The sequence below is a fragment of the Aegilops tauschii genome, chromosome 1, assembly GCF_002575655.3.
Source record: "Aegilops tauschii subsp. strangulata cultivar AL8/78 chromosome 1, Aet v6.0, whole genome shotgun sequence".
NCBI classification, from domain to species: domain Eukaryota; kingdom Viridiplantae; phylum Streptophyta; class Magnoliopsida; order Poales; family Poaceae; genus Aegilops; species Aegilops tauschii.
Genome location: NC_053035.3, coordinates 448,145,192 through 448,166,249, shown reverse-complemented (window position 1 = coordinate 448,166,249; position 21,058 = coordinate 448,145,192). Strand labels below are relative to the sequence as shown.

At 46.6% G+C, this 21,058-nt stretch overlaps 1 protein-coding gene and 1 long non-coding RNA gene across 2 annotated transcripts; both read right to left on the bottom strand.

The window, feature by feature from the left end:
- Nucleotides 1-2,593: 2,593 nt before the first annotated feature.
- LOC141025332 (uncharacterized) lies at nucleotides 2,594-7,184 on the bottom strand. Its single transcript, XR_012186814.1, has 5 exons — nucleotides 6,877-7,184; nucleotides 6,263-6,348; nucleotides 5,771-5,996; nucleotides 4,501-4,597; nucleotides 2,594-3,900 (listed from the first exon to the last, which is right to left on the bottom strand). It is a non-coding gene; the product is annotated as an uncharacterized lncRNA (long non-coding RNA).
- A 1,330-nt stretch (nucleotides 7,185-8,514) lies between these two features.
- Nucleotides 8,515-10,198, bottom strand: LOC109772360 (UDP-glycosyltransferase 88B1). Its single transcript, XM_020331043.4, has one exon. The coding sequence runs from the start codon at nucleotides 10,022-10,024 to the stop codon at nucleotides 8,597-8,599; it is 1,428 nt and encodes a 475-aa protein (XP_020186632.1). The 5' UTR covers nucleotides 10,025-10,198; the 3' UTR covers nucleotides 8,515-8,596.
- Nucleotides 10,199-21,058: the final 10,860 nt, after the last annotated feature.

Sequence of the window (21,058 nt, the reverse complement as noted above, 5' to 3'; positions counted from 1 at the left end):
TGCTAGACACATCGCCAAGACGGACGCTAGGCATGGAGAATCTTATTCCATCTTCAGAGAGCCGCCGCCGCCTCGCCTTCCTAAGCAGGGCACAAACACTAAACGACACAAAAAGACACCTAACAATTGAGCAGGAGCGCTCCCGCTGGCAAGGGTCAAGGTCCAATGCGTCTCAGTGGCCCTAAGGCCACAGGAGACAAGGAAGATCTGCGGCGATGTTGACGGGAGACAAGGAAGCCTTAATCGCCCGAGAGACAAAGGAAACCTTTTGGAGCCATGGCAATTTGAATCCTATGGCATTGAGCTTGCCCTAATTTATTTAATTGCAATAGATGTAAAATGTTTATTTTAAGAGTATGTGTGCGAAGGGGAGCCTTGGCGGAGTGGTAAAGCTGTTGCCTTGGAAACAACCTCTTACAGAAATGTTGGGAAAGGTTGTGTACTATAGATTTAAAGTGGTCGGACCCTTTCCCGGACCCTGCGCAAGTAGAAGTTACATGCATCGGGCTGTCCCTTTTAAGAGTATGAGTGCATTTTTGTTGTTGTTGTTGGAATTATGGGGGCAAAGATATCCTCTAAAAGACATCGGTCGGATTCAATCATACCAAATCAAATACTTCACATATGAAACATTAGCAAGCTTATGATTTGGGAGATATCCTCTAAAAGTTCTTAGCTATAATCGGGGTCTCCCTTTTTCACGGAGTTTTCATGGAGACCCCGATTATAGCTAAGAACTGTTAATTAATTTACTGGATTCTCTAACACCAATAAAAATTGCAAGTTTCTAAAGCCTGACCATAACAATATGAAGGTCTGTCCACTGGCTCATCAATTTAGTTAGGCCCTTTGGAACTCAACATTGGTTAGACACTAATTCCAATTATATGCCTTTTAAACCATTGCAGATTGAACAACGGTTGCACATTAACTTTGTTACCTGGTAATATCATGATGAGAGTCGATTTCCTATGCATGATGGTAGCTACGCCCACATAGTGGCAACTACAGACCCTTTGTAATAAGTGTCTTTTTTTATATATGAGGTGTCGGGTTTTTTATGGCATTGGCACAAGTGCATTTTTTTTTGTATAGAAATGACCATTTCTCACATCTGTTTGTATTTTTTATTACCTTTTTGACACAAGTGCCTTTTTGTTGCGTAGAAATGGACTTTTGTCAGTTCTCTCCGTCTTTTTGCTTGCCTTTTTGGCATTGCCTGATTGCTTGCCTGGCTGGTCCAAAGTCACGATATTTTCATTATAGATTTATTTTTGATAGTCTAAAATAATTTGCCAAAATAATTAAAGATAAAAATCAGGTCCGTGCGTAGCTACCATCATGGGTAGCAAATTATTTCTGATATCATGATTGGTAGGTTTTTTCGTTTCAATATTTTAACCACAGATGGAATCATGTATTCTAAAATTTCAAATTCTTATGAAATATTCGTAAAATATATATTTCCAACCACGACCTACATCAAGTTTTTACGGATGTGCTCTCTTATTTACTAGATCGGGATCGCGCCTTGGCGCGAGGTGCTAGTCCCAACGTTTTGGTCAAGCGATAATGCCAAGTTTAATTCAGGATTTTAGAACTCATTCGTTATTTCAAAAAAAAATCACAAACTACCAACAAAACCCTGTTCAATTTGGAGTAGGGGATCTGAAAAGGTAGGATAGACGCCTGGGAAGACATCTGGCTTGTGCACTCTATTTATATATGGGCCTCCTACCTTTCATAATCAGAAAACCTTAAAAAAAAAACAGCACACATATATATAGGCAGCACGGATTTGATTCGCTGTCTTTATGAGCTTACAAACGACAGACACAAAAACATACTCCCTCCGTTCCATATTAGTGGTCGCTCAAACGGATGTATCTAGCACTGAAATATGTCTGGATACATCCATTTCTTCAACGACTAATATGGAACGGAGGGAGTATATGTTTGCTGGAAGAATAACTGTTGCCGGGGCGAGGACGACGACAATGGCGAAGTGGATGTCCGACTCGGTGGCTGGCGCTTCTCCAGTCGTTGGCAACGGCGTGCTCTTTTGAGAATATGTAGGCCTGCTCATGCACCCTGCACTATTGTTGTTGTCACTGGATCAGACCTACACTTTGATCAACCAACATAAAAACAAATAGAAGGACACATGTAAGCACAAACATTATTCAATATGTACACTACAACTTCCTTGCAGTTAAGAATTTAAAATTAGATGGCAAACAACATACATGGATTGAGCTCTTACTCAAAATAATGTTGCTACAAGCTTTCCTAATACGCTAATACTCATCATCTATAACCACATAAGCCAATCAGCACCATTGAGTGCCCATCAGTAAGAATGAGGGAAAATGGAAGTGGCTGGACAGGAGGTGTTCTCCTGAGAATGCAAATGCTTAATAAAATAAAACACTGCAGATCTGTTGTTCCTCTTCCTCTCCCTTCCTCAAGCTACTGTCTAACCATAATATGGCAGGATTTGATCTTCGATTAGTTGCACGGAGATATCTTATGCAGAGTGTACTGACAGAAGCAGAATGCACTGACAATGAGGGGCGGGGGGGGGGGGGGGGGGGGGGTGGCACCCCAAGATGATCTGATTGTTAGTCACACACTGAGAAGCTAAACCAACAACAGGGCATTCGACCAATAACCTTATACATATCATCGTTCATATAATCCAATTAACGCATTCTGAATTGCAAGATGAAACTTCACAACTACATATTTAATTTACCCATGAATTGAACCAAAAGTTGCAGAAGCCATCCAGTTGGTCATTCTTCAAACCAGGTCAAAAATAGATATACACTCCGCAGGAGTGATTTAACTACTTACCACAAAAACCTCATATAAGAACACCCATCCAAACATATTATGCAGAGTATAGTGATAGAAGCAAAATATACACTGACAATCAGGGGGCATGGCCATCAAAAATATACTGACAGAAGCAAAATATATATGTGCCCTCTAAAATCAAATCAATATGGACAAACATAGTAATTATGTAGAAATCTCGATCCTGACTAACAGTGTCATGAGTATTTTAAGATTTTTCTGTAATACATCATGATCCTTTAAATCGCAACTTGTAACGATTTTAGTACATTAGAGTAAGGCCCAGGCAATCCCAATCTTTAGTGTTTACGCATTCTGTATATCATCTTGTGGTTTCGCAAGTATTGGCGACAGTGTAGCTAGCCCACAAAAACATGACAGCAATCTTCAGGTCACGAAGTAGCTATTCTATTTATGTTTTACAAACGTACACAAGAGGATCGACTACTTTGGTTCTATTATCTACCAGCTTCTTTTTTCTCTAAGCACAGAAAAAAAAGACTACTGGTCAGCTGAATCATGACCACCTTTAGATTTGTGTAAATATAGGATCGACTACTTTGGTTCTATACTATCTACCAGCTTCTTTCTTCTCCGAACATGGAAGAAAAGCCTACTGGTCAGCTGAATCATGACCACCTTCAGATTCGTGTAAATATACCCAAGAGCACCAACAAACAAAATTATATTCAAATTCCATGACAGGTAAAAGTACGTAGTTATGATGTATATGGCTTGCCAACAAACTAACAGGTGCTTCAGATTTTCCTAACTATGTGAGTACCCCCTAGTTCAGTCATGGAGTATATTCATTTCATTTCAGTGCATACATTTCATTTCATTTCATTTCAGTGTACATCAACAGAAAAGGAGCAAAGCAACCAGCAATGGAGAAGAGGCACTGGCCGTGGACAAGGGAGAAGAGGCTGCCGTTGGGGTAGTAGTCGCTCCTCCTCTGCTTGCTCCACGTCAACGGCCACACGCCCGAGCCTTGACGCCATCTTCGTACTGCCCTTGGCGGCTAGAAAACTGGCTAGTAACCTGGAAACACATAGCAGCCCCAAGCACTAAATTAGCCTTGTAAAACAGTAAATAAACAAAGCAAATAATAGATCAAATTAACCAGGCAAAGCACAACAGCAATAATAATCAAACAATTCGTACAGCATACATAGAAGCCACATTTTACATAGGAATACACCTTCCTGACAGCACATCCATGGAAGCCAAGTGACAACTACCATTTTCTAGAGATCGTATCTGCCATGCACCTTCCTGACAGCACATCCAATGTGAAGTTAGGATCAGGAGAACCAATACTCCATATCTTAAGTTCACGTTCAATATTAGGATATCAAGCACGGTACAGACCAAGATACTAAACATGACTCAGTTTAACCAGCATCTTTTTGAGGAACAATTACCAATGCATACATACAAAATATTTTCTTTTCCTAAACCAGTCCATATTCATCTCCTTGTGAAACCAATTGATCATGTTCTTTATAGCATTCAACGGCACAGGCTCCTTTCAGGATTAAAAAAATGATATCATACGAACCCACTGTCTCCCCGATACTACAACCACTACAAATTATTAATGAGGAAATTAGAAAAGGCAGGGATGGGGATCTGCTATACCTGGGGCGTGCGGAGGCAGCAGAGGCGGAGCTCCTTCTTGTGTGTATGCCGGATCTCCTCGTCCAAGGCCGACGGCAGTGAGCTCGCCAATCAAACCCTGGGTCAGGGCCACGAGAGGTGGAGGTGAGGCATGCCAGCCAGGATTTTTAAAAGGGAACATAGAGCAGCATGAGCATGAGGCATAGAAAAAATGGGGGTCACCTTAAGATCAAGAAATAATGGCCCTCCCTCAGTTCAAATCAGAAGGAAAGAACCACTATTATTGATTAGAGTTATTCTTAATTAGGCAAAGCACTACAACACGAGATCCTAAGCTACAATTGAGGCATACAAAACTGTAAGTGTCTGTTCTTTTCATATATAAACAACCTTTAGTATCTCAACCAGAACCAAAGCAAAGAAAAGTCATGGTTAAGTAACCAACAAAGGAAGAATGAACCTTTTGGAATTTTAAAGTAGCAAGACATGAAAAGTTCTGTTTTGCCTTCAATATTACACACAGTAGGGGAGGTAGCTGCAGTTTTATTATACAATGGGCTCAGATTCGCCTTTCCTCGATCATATAACCTACCCCCATTATCTCTTATCACCAGATCAATCTGTTTATACAATAGAGCTGCCCTGGTTATCACTCAACAAGAATGACCATCCAAGGACAACAACAAGTATCACAGGATCAAAAAGGATTCTAGAGACAAGAGGGAGGATCCAACTTGATACCCACAGGTGCCTCGACTGCTCAAAGGCACACTTATTTTAGCGCCGGTTAATCATCATCGCCCTAGCAAGAGTGGCTTCCGACCGATGGGACATGTGATTCACACGCGGTGGCATGAGATATCTCACCGCGGGAGTAACTTTTCATTGCTACAGGAGCTCAGCCTCGATCCAACGGCCGAGATCAATCCGGAGCGAGATCCGACGACCAGAATTGCATCAGGAAATCAACCCGACGGGCGAAAGTGCCCGAGCTCTGAGGAGCCAGGGAACTTGCCGCGGGACTTATTTCTGGATGGATCACAGATCAATATGTTCTTACGAGGGTGAAACTGCCCTGGTTATCACTCATCATAAATGACCAGCCAAGGACAGAGCCACTAAAATAAGAACGTGATCAAAACGGCTGAAAGAAACGAGGGAGGATCCAAATTAATACCCACAAGTGCCTCGATTGCTCGAGAGCATGCCTATATCAGCCATAACTAATCATCATGACCCTGGCCATGTCCCATACAGTAGCTGAAGCAGAGCAGGGGAAGATGGAGCTCACCAAGGGAGGTTGTAGCCGAGGCAGTACTCAGTGGGCGCCGGGGTTGCGCCTGAACGCCGTCCAACCGGCGAGGAACCACGTCGGAGTTGCGCCTTGCACCGTCCCGCCGACGAGCACGAACGCCACTGGCACCGAAGCGGCCAAGGAGACGAGTAGGCGATGTGTAGCACATCTAGGAGCACCATCAGAGGCGGAGATGACTGGGGCCTAGTCAGTTCTCTTTTAGCTGCAATCAAGGATAAGATTTGTTAGAACATTCTTGTGGTCAAAACTTATCATCATACAAGCAATGGGCCTATCTATTAGCTGCTTGTAGTGCCGAAGGTAAAATCAAAAGGCCTTTTACTGCCATCTTACATCGAGGCGGTACAACTACAGTGGTTATAGTCTCAGGTCAAAGCATTAGTAAGTACATGACCATAAGTACGTGACAGCTAACAAAAAATTTAATGTAAGGGGAAAACAGAGATTATGTCAGTTGTGCCATTGTACCTCATTGACCGCTGGATGGCAAGTGGTACTACTGCCAGAGACACGAAGAGGACCAGCAGGGCATCGATTAGTTGGAACACGCCAAACTGTTATAGAAAGTTAAACTTTGCAAATCAGGTTCCTACAAAAGTTAACTTTACAAAGCAACGAACAATATGTGCTAGTATATTCAAAGTATTAAAAGGTGAAAGAAATAGATAACAGATAAATCACAAAAACTGGCAGAACTACTTGCCAACTAAAATATAAATATCCTAGCTATGCTTAAATATCTTGCTGGCACAATCAGTTTCTGATCAATGGTGTTTTTCAAAGAAAAAAGGCAGGGAAATGCTATAACAGAATTACGGCTCCAGAAAAAAATGATGGCCAACTAATAGAAATCAACTACAAGTGATGCATCTAAAGAAAATATGACATCAAATATTGGCCAATTAATAGATCAAAGCATGGCTCAACACAATAACAAAAATCCACTCATAGACTTCCATGCCAACCTAAAAGGATTAAGATGTCAAACGGTCGAGAGAAAAGCGTACAGTTTTGCAATGCAATTTTTTTGTTGACTCACGATATAATGATATGTGAAGCTCTAATGTAAGTTCAGAACATACACAATTTAGTGCCTCAAAGCTAGAGTGTATATGTGCTTGTCGCTGCCTCCATTGTCATAGAAGCCTCTCGTTATTGACACCACTCTTGAAAGACGCAGCCAGACCCCCTTTGCACTACTGCCAAAGTGTCTCTGTATGTTGTGCTAACCACACTTGAAGCCTTGAAGACAAAATACATATATCTCAGGCAATGTAACAATCTGTCCCAAGAGATTGTGGTTAGCCAAGATCAATTCAAGGCACATATCATATAAAAAATAATCCTACAGTACAAATGATATAGGATTGTGACCTTTGGTAGTTCCACATATATATACCATCGACACGCAGTGCTCCGACTAAAGCTCATACGGGCTATAGAGGAAGCGGGACGAGCAAACCTTCAACATGTACTCATTATGTTCAAAAGTAAACAAAACTGATGTCTCATTGTGGTCATGAAGAACCTTCACATTTTCTATCAGAGCACCAACAAAGATACAAATCATCAGAACCGGTCTTGAGAACATAGTTGCCGTCGACCACTACAACCATAAACATCACAAATAAATGATGTAACCAGCTCCTACAAATTCGTGGCTTTTCTTCTCTACGGAGCTTATACTAATATTTCTACATGCTAACAACACAACATAACATCATAATCAAATGTGCATTTGCTAATCTAGCGAATATCCGCATCTCAGACAGAAAACTGTAGCTATTTTCACAAAGCACCTAAAAACATCACCTGGATTCAAACAACTGCAACCACGACGTATTTGTCCTATGATTATATGGCTAAGCAAGGACCAAACTTACTAATTACTTCAAGTATCTCTAGTTACTTACCAGAGAAGTGGTTCCGACAGCCGAAAGTGCCTGAGTTCTGAGGAGCCAGGTGAGGTGCTTCGTTTCTTCTTTGCCTCGCGTGGGGGCGAGGGAGGAGACGAAGAGGAGCCGTCGGAGTCCACTAGAGCCGCGCCGGCGACGAAGGCAATGCCCAGCCCGAAACCCTAGCCACGGCTGAGGGTCACAAGCGAGCGCGAGAGGCCCTCATCCTGTCTCTCTCCCCCCTACTGGGACTCGCCCATTTCCTGCAAGTCGCCGCCGCCCCCGGGACGGACGCGGGAGAGGAAGAGGAGCGGCGCGACTATGCGCTTGGGGCAGAGGAGAGAGGCGTAGGGGAGGAGGAGGCCGACCCCCTGGGCCACGCCGCCCGCGTCGCGTCCCATACGCCGCCGCCTTTGCCTCGCCTCGCCATTCCTCCTTCCTTCCCGTGGGAGCCGGGGCCGGGGCGGGGCGTTAGGGTTTGGCGGCGCCAGATCGGAGGGGTGGAAGGAGGAGAGGGAGGCGCGGGTGGGGAGGAGGCCGGGTGGCGGCGGGGAAGGAGGAGAGGGAGGCGCGGGTGGGAAGGAGGAGGCGGAGCGAGCGGGAGAGGAGCCGGCCAGGGTTGTCTCCACGAGAGCAACCCTTTTATACCCCCTGTGAGTGAAATGATGAAAATGCCCCCGGTGGGGCAGGCTATTTACACGCGGTGGCACGACCGGGACGCACACGGTTCATCGCAACGAGCTCAATTTCGATCCGACGGCCCAGGCGATCTGAGGGTGAGATCCAACGGCCGAAAACGCATCAGGAACGACATCCGACAGCCGAGAAGCCGAAATCGCTGAGGAGCGCCCTGAGGTCGTTCCTTTCTTGTTTCTGGATACGCGCTCTGGTACAACACACATCCCTCTCATGGATCACCACGAGTCTGAGGCTGCCGTCTGACGACATCCGACAAGAACTGGGCAAACGCCGCGCGCGATGAGCCGCCGTCGCTCCAAGCCGCGGCCGCGCCTTCCTTGTGTGCCGCCGCCCGCGCCCGGAGCTCCATGCCATCCTCGGAGTCCATGACCAGCCTCACCTTGCCCTCCACCTCGGCTGCCTCGACCAGCCCCCGCTGCCACCCGACCATCTCCGCGGCGACTCCAATCTCCCCCACCATGCGCAGCATGTTCATCTTCTGCTCCGCGTACAGCGGCCAGCACAGCATCGGCACGCCGGCCGTCAGGCCCTCCAGCACAGAGTTCCACCCGCAGTGCGTCACGAACGCGCCGGTGGCCCTGTGGCGGAGCACCTCTGCTTGCGGCACCCACTGCTTAACAACGAGGCCACGGCCTCTGGTGCGGGCCAGGAACCCGTTCGGCAAGAGAGCGTCGAGGTCCTGGTCGAACGGCTTGGCCTGGTCGTCGTTGAAAGGGTTTCCCACGACCCACAGGAACCGGTGGCCGCAGTTCTCCAGGCCGACGGCGATCTCCTTGAGCTGCTCCGCCGAGTGGCTTCCCCCGCTGCCGAAGCAGAGGAACACGACGCTGCCGTCCGGCTGCCCGTCTAGCCACGTGAGGCACTCATGCCGGTCTTTCGCCTCGCTTCCGACGCCCCCAACGAATGGCCCGACGCAGTACACCGGTGGCATGATCCGGCCCGGGAGGCACCGAGGGTCGCCGAGCGCTGCCACCACCCCAGCATCCAGCGACTCGTACGTGTTCACCAGGATGCCATCGCCCTCCGGGATCCCGTACAGCGCGATCACCGTCGCCTTGTAGGTGTCGCTCTCAGGGTCCTCGAGCAATTCGCCGATCAGGTGGGAGGCAGGCATGGGCGGAAGGCCGAATAACTCGAGCGGCGCGTCGCCTAGCTCCTGGAACCTCGTCCGCACCTCAGCGAGGACGGAAGGAAGCTGGACGAAGGCGGCGAGGGCGGCCGCGCCGGAGGTGAACATGACGTACCCGGGGATCCCGAGCCGCTTGGCGACGCCGAGCGCCCCGACGGACAGCGAGTCAACGACCACGGCGTGGACGCCGCGTGCAAAGGAGCAGAGGAAGTCGCGGAGGCGGTCGTTGTGGCGGCCGACGATGTCGAGGTACCTGGGGATGAACGGCGCGTCGGGGCTCAGCGTGGGCGCGTCCTCGGAGGGCGGGAGCGCGTGGAATCGGAGGGACGGCATGGAGGCGACCGCGCGGGCGACGACGGCGCGGAAGGCGGGGTCCCCGTTGACGGCGGGGTCGATGAGCGCGACGGAGACGGCGTATCCGTGGTTGACGAGGGCGCCGGCGAGGTGCACCATGGGGACGAAGTGGCTCACGGTGAGGCCGGGGTACAGGATCACGGTGTTCGCCATGGACCTGCTGCCGTTGACGCGGGAAGGATAGACTTGTGACGCCAATGCCGTTGCAGTGGTTTTCACGGGTTCCCCTAATATTGTCTCGTAGTTCAAAAAAAAAATTCTGCGGGTTCACCTAATATTGTCTCGTAGTTCAATGACGGAGCAATAATGACATGGTCGCCGCAAAAAAAAAGAAAAAATAATGGAGCAATGATATGGACCTACCTGCCACATGTATTTTATGTTAAATACTCCTACATATTTGTAAAAAAATCATTATCTAAACATAGTGCTTTTTTTCACAAATTACCGTTATCTTAAAATACATACAACAACGTGAATTACGTTATATCCCCTCTGTCCCTTAATATAAGACCTCATTACATCAAATATACTCACATATACTCCCTCCATTTCTAAATATTTATTTTTTTAGAGATTTCAAATGGACTACCACATATGGATGTATATAGACATATTTTAAAGTGTAGATTCACTCATTTTGCTCCGTATATAATCACTTGTTGAAATTTCTAGAAAGACAAATATTTAAAAACGGAGAGAGTATGATGTAATAATATCTTATATTATGAGACGGAGAGAGTACAAAATAGATATCTGTTGGAAATATGACCTAGAGGCAATAATAAATGGTTATTATTATATTTCTTTGTTCATGGTAATTGTCTATTATTCATGCTATAATTGTATTGTCCGGAAATCGTTATACATGTGTGAATACATAGACCACAACCTGTCCCTAGTAAGCCTCTAGTTGACTAGCTCGTTGATCAACAGATAGTCATGGTTTCCTGACTATGGACATTGGATGTCATTGATAACGGGATCACATCATTAGGAGAATGATGTGATGGACAAGACCCAACTTAAGCATAGCATAAAAGATCGTGTAGTTTCGTTTGCTAGAGCTTTTCCAATGTCAAGTATCTTTTCCTTAGACCATGAGATCGTGCAACTCCCGGATACCGTAGGAGTGCTTTGGGTGTGCCAAACGTCACAACGTAACTGGGTGACTATAAAGGTGCATTACGGGTATCTCCGAAAGTGTCTGTTGGGTTGGCACGGATCGAGACTGGGATTTGTCACTCCGTGTGACGGAGAGGTATCTCTGGGCCCACTCGGTAATGCATCATCATAATGAGCTCAATGTGACTAAGGCGTTAGTCACGGGATCATGCATTGCGGTACGAGTAAAGAGACTTGCCGGTAACGAGATTGAACAAGGTATTGGGATACCGACGATCGAATCTCGGGCAAGTAACATACCGATTGACAAAGGGAATTGCATACGGATTGATTGAATCCTCGACACCGTGGTTCATCCGATGATATCATCGTGGAACATGTGGGAGCCAACATGGGTATCCAGATCCCGCTGTTGGTTATTGACCGGAGAGGCGTCTCGGTCATGTCTGCATGTCTCCCGAACCCGTAGGGTCTACACACTTAAGGTCCGGTGACGCTAGGGTTGTAGAGATATATGTATGCGGAAACCCGAAAGTTGTTCGGAGTCCCGGATGAGATCCCGAACGTCACGAGAGGTTCCGGAATGGTCCGGAGGTAAAGATTTATATATGGGAAGTCTTATTTTGGTCGCCGGAAAAGTTTCGCGCTTTATCGGTATTGTACCGGGAGTGCCGAAAGGGGTCCGGGGGTCCACCAAGGGGGTCCACCAGCCCCGGGGGGCCACATGGGCTGTAAGGGGTGCGCCTTGGCCTATATGGGCCAAGGGCACCAGCCCCAAGAGGCCCATGCGCAAGAGATAAGAAAAAAAGGGAGAGTCCTAAAGGGGGAAGGCACCTCCGAGGTGCCTTGGGGGGGAAGGACTCCCCCCTGGCCGCACCCTTCCTTGGAGGAAGGGGCAAGGCTGCGCCCCCCCCCCCTCTCCCTTGGCCCTATATATAGTGGGGGGGAAGGGAGGGCAGCAAGATCTAAGCCTTGGGCGCCTCCCTCCTCCCCTGCAACACCTCTCTCTCTCTCGTAGAAGCTCAGCGAAGCCCTGCCGGAGACCCGCTACATCCATCACCACGCCGTCGTGCTGTTGGATCTCCATCAACCTCTCCTCCCCCCTTGCTGGATCAAGAAGGAGGAGACGTCGCTGCACCGTACGTGTGTTGAACGCGGAGGTGCCGTACGTTCGGCACTCGGTCATCGGTGATTTGGATCACGGCGAGTACGACTCCGTCATCCACGTTCATTGGAACGCTTCCGCTCGCGATCTACAAGGGTATGTAGATCCACTCCTTTCCCCTCGTTGCTAGTAGACTCCATAGATGCATCTTGGTGAGCGTAGGAAAATTTTAAATTATGCTACGATTCCCAACAGTGGCATCATGAGCCAGGTCTATGCGTAGTTACTATGCACGAGTAGAACACAAAGTAGTTGTGGGCGTTGAGTTTGCCAATTCTTCTTGCCGCTACTAGTCTTTTCTTGTTTCGGCGGCATTGTAGGATGAAGCGGCCCGGACCGACCTTACACGTACTCTTACGTGAGACAGGTTCCACCGACTGACATGCACTAGATGCATAAGGTGGCTAGCGGGTGTCTGTCTCTCCTACTTTAGTCGGAACGGATTCGATGAAAAGGGTCCTTATGAAGGGTAAATAGAAATTGGCAAATCACGTTGTGGTCATACGTAGGTAAGAAACGTTCTTGCTAGAAACCTACAAACCACGTAAAAACTTGCAACAACAATTAGAGGACGTCTAACTTGTTTTTGCAGCAAGTGCTATGTGATGTGATATGGCCAGAAGATGTGATGAATGATATATGTGATGTATGAGATTGATCATATTCTTGTAATAGGAATCACGACTTGCATGTCGATGAGACAACCGGCAAGAGCCATAGGAGTTGTCTTTATTATTTTGTATGACCTGCGTGTCATTGAATAACGCCATGTAAATTACTTTACTTTGTTGCTAAACGCGTTAGCCATAGAAGTAGAAGTAATCGTTGGCGTGACAACTTCATGAAGACACAATGATGGAGATCATGATGATGGAGATCATGGTGTCATGCCGGTGACAAAGATGATCATGGTGCCCCGAAGATGGAGATCAAAGGAGCATGATGATATTGGCCATATCATGTCACTATTTGATTGCATGTGATGTTTATCATGTTTTTGCATCTTATTTTCTTAGAACGACGGTAGCAAGTAGGATGATCCCTTATAATAATTTCAAGAAAGTGTTCACCCTAACTGTGCACCGTTGCGAAGGTTCGTCGTTTTGAAGCACCACGTGATGATCGGGTGTGATAGATTCTTACGTTCGAATACAACGGGTGTTAACGAGCCTAGCATGTACAGACATGGCCTCGGAACACACGCAATACACTTAGGTTGACTTGACGAGCCTAGCATGTACAGACATGGCCTCGGAACACGGAGGACCGAAAGGTCGAGCATGAGTCGTATAGAAGATATGATCAACATGGAGATGTTTACCGATCTTGACTAGTCCGTCTCACGTGATGATCGGACACGGCCTAGTTGAACTCGGATCATGTTTCACTTAGATGACTAGAGGGATGTCTATCTGAGTGGGAGTTCATAATCAGATGAACTTCATTATCATGAACATAGTCAAATAGGTATTTGCAAATTATGTCATAGCTTGCGCTTTAGTTCTACTGGTTAAGAAATGTTCCTAGAGAAAATTTAGTTGAAAGTTGGTAGTAGCAATTATGCGGACTGGGTCCGTAAACTGAGGATTGTCCTCATTGCTGCACAGAAGGCTTATGTCCTTAATGCACCGCTCGGTGTGCTGAACCTCAGCGTCGTCTGTAGATGTTACGAAACATCTGACATACACGTTTTGATGACTACGTGATAGTTCAGTGCGGTTTAGAATTGTGGCACCAAAGACGTTCTTGAAACGTCGCAGAACATGTGAGATGTTCCGAAGACTGAAATTGGGATTTCAGACTAGTGCCCACGTCAAGAGGTATGAGACCTCTGACAAGTTTCTTAAGCCTGCAAACTAAAGGAGAAAAGCTCAATCGTTGAGCGTGTGCTCAGATTGTCTGAGTGCCACAATCGCTTGAATCGAGTGGGAGTTAATCTCCCAGATGAGATAGTGATAGTTCTCCATAGTCACTGCCACCAAGCTAGTAGAGCTTCGTGATGAACTATAACATATCAAGGATAGTTATGATGATCCTTGAGCTATTCGCGATGTTTGACACCGCGAGAGTAGAAATCAAGAAGGAGCATAAATTGTTGATGGTTAGTACAACCACTAGTTTAAGAAGGGCAAGGGCAAAAGGGATACTTCATGAAACAACAAGTCGTTTGCTGCTCTAGTGAAGAATCCCAAGGTTGAACCCAAACCCGAGACTAAGTGCTTCTGTAATGAGAGGAACGGTCACTGAAGCAGTGCTACCCTAGATACTTGGTAGATGAGAAGGCAGGCAAGGTCGACAAAGTATATTGGATATACGTTATATGAATGTGTACTTTACTAGTACTCCTAGCAGCACCAGGGTATTAGATACTGGTTCGGTTGCTAAGTGTTAGTAACTCGAAATAAAAGCTGCGGAATAAATGGAGACTAGCTAAAGGTGAGATGACGATATGTGTTGGAAGTGTTTCCAAGGTTGATGTGATCAAGCATCGCATGCTCCCTCTACCATCGAGATTTGGTGGTTGCGCTGAACATGATTGGATTATGTTTACCGCAAAACGGTTATTCATTTAAGGAGAATAATGGTTACTCTGTTTATTTGAATAACACCTTCAATGGTCTTGCACCTAAAATGAATATCGATCGTAGTGATACACATGTTCATGCCAAAAGATATAAGATAGTAATGATAGTACCACATACTTGTGGCACTGCAACTTGAGTCATATTGGTATAGAACGCATGAAGAAGCTCCATGTAGATGGATCTTTGGACTCACTCATTTTTGAAAAGATCGAGACATAGGAACCATGTCTATTGGTATATATGCATGAAGAAACTCCATGCAAATGGATCGTTTGGACTCACTTGATTTTGAATCACTTGAGACATGCAAATCATACCACATGGGCAAGATGACTGAAAGGCCTCGTTTTCAGTAAGATGGAACAAGAGAGCAACTTATTGGAAGTAATACATTTTGATGTATGCAGTCCAATGAATGCTGAGGCATGCAGTGGATATCGTTATGTTCTTACTTCACAGATGATTTGAGTAGATGCTGAGTGTATTTACTTGATGAAACACTAGTCTGAATTATTGAAAGGTTCAAGCAATTTCAGAGTGAAGTTGAAGATCATCGTGTTGGAAATATGCCCTAGAGGCAATAATAAATGGTTATTATTATATTTCTTTGTTCATGGTAATTGTCTATTATTCATGCTATAATTGTATTGTCCGGAAATCGTAATACATGTGTGAATGCATAGACCACAAAGTGTCCCTAGTAAGCCTCTAGTTGACTAGCTCGTTGATCAACAGATAGTCATGGTTTCCTGACTATGGACATTGGATGTCATTGATAACGGGATCACATCATTAGGAGAATGATGTGATGGACAAGACCCAATCCTAAGCATAGCATAAAAGATCGTGTAGTTTCGTTTGCTAGAGCTTTTCCAATGTCAAGTATCTTTTCCTTAGACCATGAGATCGTGCAACTCCCGGATACCGTAGGAGTGCTTTGGGTGTGCCAAACGTCACAACGTAACTGGGTGACTATAAAGGTGCACTACGGGTATCTCCGAAAGTGTCTGTTGGGTTGGCACGGATCGAGACTGGGATTTGTCACTCCGTGTGACGGAGAGGTATCTCTGGGCCCACTCGGTAATGCATCATCATTATGAGCTCAATGTGACTAAGGCGTTAGTCACGGGATCATGCATTGCGGTACGAGTAAAGAGACTTGCCGGTAACGAGATTGAACAAGGTATTGGGATACCGACGATCGAATCTCGGGCAAGTAACATACCGATTGACAAAGGGAATTGTATACGGGATTGATTGAATCCTCGACACCGTGGTTCATCCGATGAGATCATCGTGGAACATGTGGGAGCCAACATGGGTATCCAGATCCCGCTGTTGGTTATTGACCGGAGAGGCGTCTCGGTCATGTCTGCATGCCTCCCGAACCCGTAGGGTCTACACACTTAAGGTCCGGTGACGCTAGGGTTGTAGAGATATATGTATGCGGAAACCCGAAAGTTGTTCGGAGTCCCGGATGAGATCCCGGACGTCACGAGAGGTTCCGGAATGGTCCGGAGGTGAAGACTTATATAGGAAGTCCAGTTTCGGCCACCGGGAAAGTTTCGGGGGTTATCGGTATTGTACCGGGACCACCGGAAGGGTCCCGGGGGTCCACCGGGTGGGGCCACCTATCCCGGAGGGCCCCGTGGGCTGAAAGTGGAAGGGAACCAGCCCCTAGTGGGCTGGGGCGCCCCCCTTGGGCCTCCCCCCATGCGCCTAGGGTTGGGAACCCTAGGGGGAGTTCCCCCTTGCCTTGGGGGGCAAGGCAACCCCTTCCCCCCCTTGTGGCCGCCGCCCCCCTTGAGATCCCATCTCTTGGGGCTGGCGCACCCCCCCAGGGGCCTATATAAAGGGGGGGAGGGAGGGCAGCATACAACAGCCTTGGGCGCCTCCCTCCTCCCCTGCAACACCTCTCTCTCTCTCTCTCGTAGAAGCTCGGCGTAGCCCTGCGGAGACCCGCTACATCCACCACCACGCCGTCGTGCTGCTGGATCTCCATCAACCTCTCCTTCCCCCTTGCTGGATCAAGAAGGAGGAGACGTTGCTGCACCGTACGTGTGTTGAACGCGGAGGTGCCGTCCGTTCGGCACTCGGTCATCGGTGATTTGGATCACGGCGAGTACGACTCCGTCATCCACATTCATTGGAACGCTTCCGCTCGCGATCTACAAGGGTATGTAGATGCACTCCCTTCCCCTCGTTGCTAGTAGACTCCATAGATGCATCTTGGTGAACGTAGGAAAATTTTAAAATTATGCTACGATTCCCAACACATCGTGACAAGAGGATAAAATGTCTGTGATATGATCATAGAGATGAGTATCTGAGTGACGAGTTTGGCACACAATTGAGACATTGTGGAAAGTGTTTCACAATTAATACCGCCTGGAACACCATAGTGTGATGGTGTGTCCGAACATCATAACTGCACCCTATTGGATATGGTGCATACCATGATGTTTCTTATCAAATTACCACTATCGTTTATGGGTTAGGCATTAGAGACAACCGCATTCACTTTAAAAGGGGCACCACGCAATTCCGTTGAGACGACACCGTTTATAGAAACCTAATTTGTCGTTTCTTAAAAGTTTGGGGCTGCGATGCTTATGTGAAAAAGTTTCAGGCTGATAAGCTCGAACCCAAAGCGGATAAATGCATCTTCATAGAATACCCAAAAACAGTTGGGTATACCTCCTATCTGGAAGCAAAAGTAATTGCTTCTAGAAACGAGTCCTTTCTCGAGGAAAAGTTTCTCTCGAAAGAATTGAGTGGGAGGATGGTGGAGACTTGATAAGGTTATTGAACCGTCGCTTCAACTAGTGTGTAGAAGGGCACAGGAAGTTGTTCCTGTGGCACCTACACCAATTGAAGTGGAAGCTTATGATAGTGATCATGAAACTTCGGATCAAGTCACTACCAAACCTCGTAGGGTGACGAGGATGCGCACTACTTCAGAGTAATGCGTGATCCTGTCTTGGAAGTCATGTTGCTAGACAACAATGAACCTACGAGCTATGGAGAAGCGATGGTAGGCCCATATTCCGACGAATGGCTCGAGGCCATGAAATCCGAGATAGAATCCATGTATCAGAACAAAGCATGGACTTTGGTGAACTTGCCCGATGATCGGCAAGCCATTGAGATAAATGGATCTTTAAGAAGAAGACGGACATGGACGGTAATGTTACCGTCTATGAAGCTCGACTTGTGGCAAAGAGTATTTTCACAAGTTCAAGGAGTTGACTACGATGAGTTTTTCTCATCCGTAGCGATGCTTAGGTCCGTCGGAATCATGTTAGCATTAGCTACATTTATGAAATCTGGCAGATGGATGTCAAAACAAGTTTCCTTACCAGTTTTCGTAAGGAAAGGTTGTATCTGATACAATCAGAAAGGTTTTGTCGATCCTAAGGATGCTAAAAGGTATGCTAGCTCCAGCGATCCTTCCATGGATCAGAGCAAGCATCTCGGAGTCAGAATATACGCTTTGATGGGGTGATCAAAGTTTTTGGGTTTATACAAAGTTTGTTAGAAACTTGTATTTACAATAAAGTGAGTGGGAGCGCTACAACATTTCTGATAAGTATATGTGAATGACATATTGATGATCCGAAATGATGTAAAATTTCTGGAAAGCATAAAGGGTTGTTTGAAAGGAGTTTTTCAAAGGAAGACCTGGATAAAGCTACTTACATATTGGGCATCAAGATCCATAGAGATAGATCAAGACGCCTGATGATACTTTCAAAAGACAACACACCTTGACATGATTTTGAAAGAGTTCAAAATAGATCAGCAAAGAAGGAGTTCTTGGCTGTGTTACAAGGTGTGAGTATTGAGTGAGACTCAAGACCTGACCACAGCAGAAGATAGAGAAAGGACGAAGGTCGTCCCCTATGCTTTAGACATAGGTTCTATAGTATGCTATGCTGTGTACCGCACATGTAGTGTGCCTTGCCATGAGTTGGTCAAGAGGGTACAATGGTGATCCGGGATAGGATCTCATGACAGCGGTCGAACTTATCCTTAGCACCTAGTGGATTAAGGAATTTTCTCGATTATGGAGGTGGAAAGGAGTTCGTCGTAAAGGGTTACGTCGATGCGAACTTTGACACTAATCCGGATGACTCTGAGTAGTAAACCGGATTCGTATAGTAGAGCAATTATTTGAAATGGCTCCAAATAGCGTGTGGTAGCATCCACAAGATGACATAGATATTCGTAAAGCACACGGTTCTGAAAGGTTCAGACCCGTTGACTAATAACCTCTCTCACAAGCATAACATGACCAAACCAGAACACATTGAGTGATAATCACATAGTGATGTGAACTAGATCGTTGACTCTAGTAAACTCTTTAGATGTTGGTCACATGGTGATGTGACCAGTGAGTGTTAATCACATGGTGATGTGAACTAGATTATTGACTCTAGTGCAAGTGGGAGACTGTTGGAAATATGCCCTAGAAGCAATAATAAATGGTTATTATTATATTTCTTTGTTCATGGTAATTGTCTATTATTCATGCTATAATTGTATTGTCCGGAAATCGTTATACATGTGTGAATACATAGACCACAACCTGTCCCTAGTAAGCCTCTAGTTGACTAGCTCGTTGATCAACAGATAGTCATGGTTTCCTGACTATGGACATTGGATGTCATTGATAACGGGATCACATCATTAGGAGAATGATGTGATGGACAAGACCCAACTTAAGCATAGCATAAAAGATCGTGTAGTTTCGTTTGCTAGAGCTTTTCCAATGTCAAGTATCTTTTCCTTAGACCATGAGATCGTGCAACTCCCGGATACCGTAGGAGTGCTTTGGGTGTGCCAAACGTCACAACGTAACTGGGTGACTATAAAGGTGCATTACGGGTATCTCCGAAAGTGTCTGTTGGGTTGGCACGGATCGAGACTGGGATTTGTCACTCCGTGTGACGGAGAGGTATCTCTGGGCCCACTCGGTAATGCATCATCATAATGAGCTCAATGTGACTAAGGCGTTAGTCACGGGATCATGCATTGCGGTACGAGTAAAGAGACTTGCCGGTAACGAGATTGAACAAGGTATTGGGATACCGACGATCGAATCTCGGGCAAGTAACATACCGATTGACAAAGGGAATTGCATACGGATTGATTGAATCCTCGACACCGTGGTTCATCCGATGATATCATCGTGGAACATGTGGGAGCCAACATGGGTATCCAGATCCCGCTGTTGGTTATTGACCGGAGAGGCGTCTCGGTCATGTCTGCATGTCTCCCGAACCCGTAGGGTCTACACACTTAAGGTCCGGTGACGCTAGGGTTGTAGAGATATATGTATGCGGAAACCCGAAAGTTGTTCGGAGTCCCGGATGAGATCCCGAACGTCACGAGAGGTTCCGGAATGGTCCGGAGGTAAAGATTTATATATGGGAAGTCTTATTTTGGTCGCCGGAAAAGTTTCGCGCTTTATCGGTATTGTACCGGGAGTGCCGAAAGGGGTCCGGGGGTCCACCAAGGGGGTCCACCAGCCCCGGGGGGCCACATGGGCTGTAAGGGGTGCGCCTTGGCCTATATGGGCCAAGGGCACCAGCCCCAAGAGGCCCATGCGCAAGAGATAAGAAAAAAAAGGAGAGTCCTAAAGGGGGAAGGCACCTCCGAGGTGCCTTGGGGGGGAAGGACTCCCCCCTGGCCGCACCCTTCCTTGGAGGAAGGGGCAAGGCTGCGCCCCCCCCCTCTCCCTTGGCCCTATATATAGTGGGGGGGAAGGGAGGGCAGCAAGATCTAAGCCTTGGGCGCCTCCCTCCTCCCCTGCAACACCTCTCTCTCTCTCGTAGAAGCTCAGCGAAGCCCTGCCGGAGACCCGCTACATCCATCACCACGCCGTCGTGCTGTTGGATCTCCATCAACCTCTCCTCCCCCCTTGCTGGATCAAGAAGGAGGAGACGTCGCTGCACCGTACGTGTGTTGAACGCGGAGGTGCCGTACGTTCGGCACTCGGTCATCGGTGATTTGGATCACGGCGAGTACGACTCCGTCATCCACGTTCATTGGAACGCTTCCGCTCGCGATCTACAAGGGTATGTAGATCCACTCCTTTCCCCTCGTTGCTAGTAGACTCCATAGATGCATCTTGGTGAGCGTAGGAAAATTTTAAATTATGCTACGATTCCTAACAATATCCAGATACGAACTGAGAACCCTTTTTCAGTGATATTAATTTTGTGACAAAGGCCGTTTTGAAAGAAAGAAAAATGTGACAAACAATCCACCTATAGTTGAACTAGTGACTAGTCAAAGCTTATCGTTCAT

Coding starts and splice junctions, on each gene's coding strand:
- LOC109772360 (XM_020331043.4), bottom strand. CDS start 10,024: ATGGCGAACACCGTGATCCTGTACCCCGGCCTCACCGTGAGCCACTTC.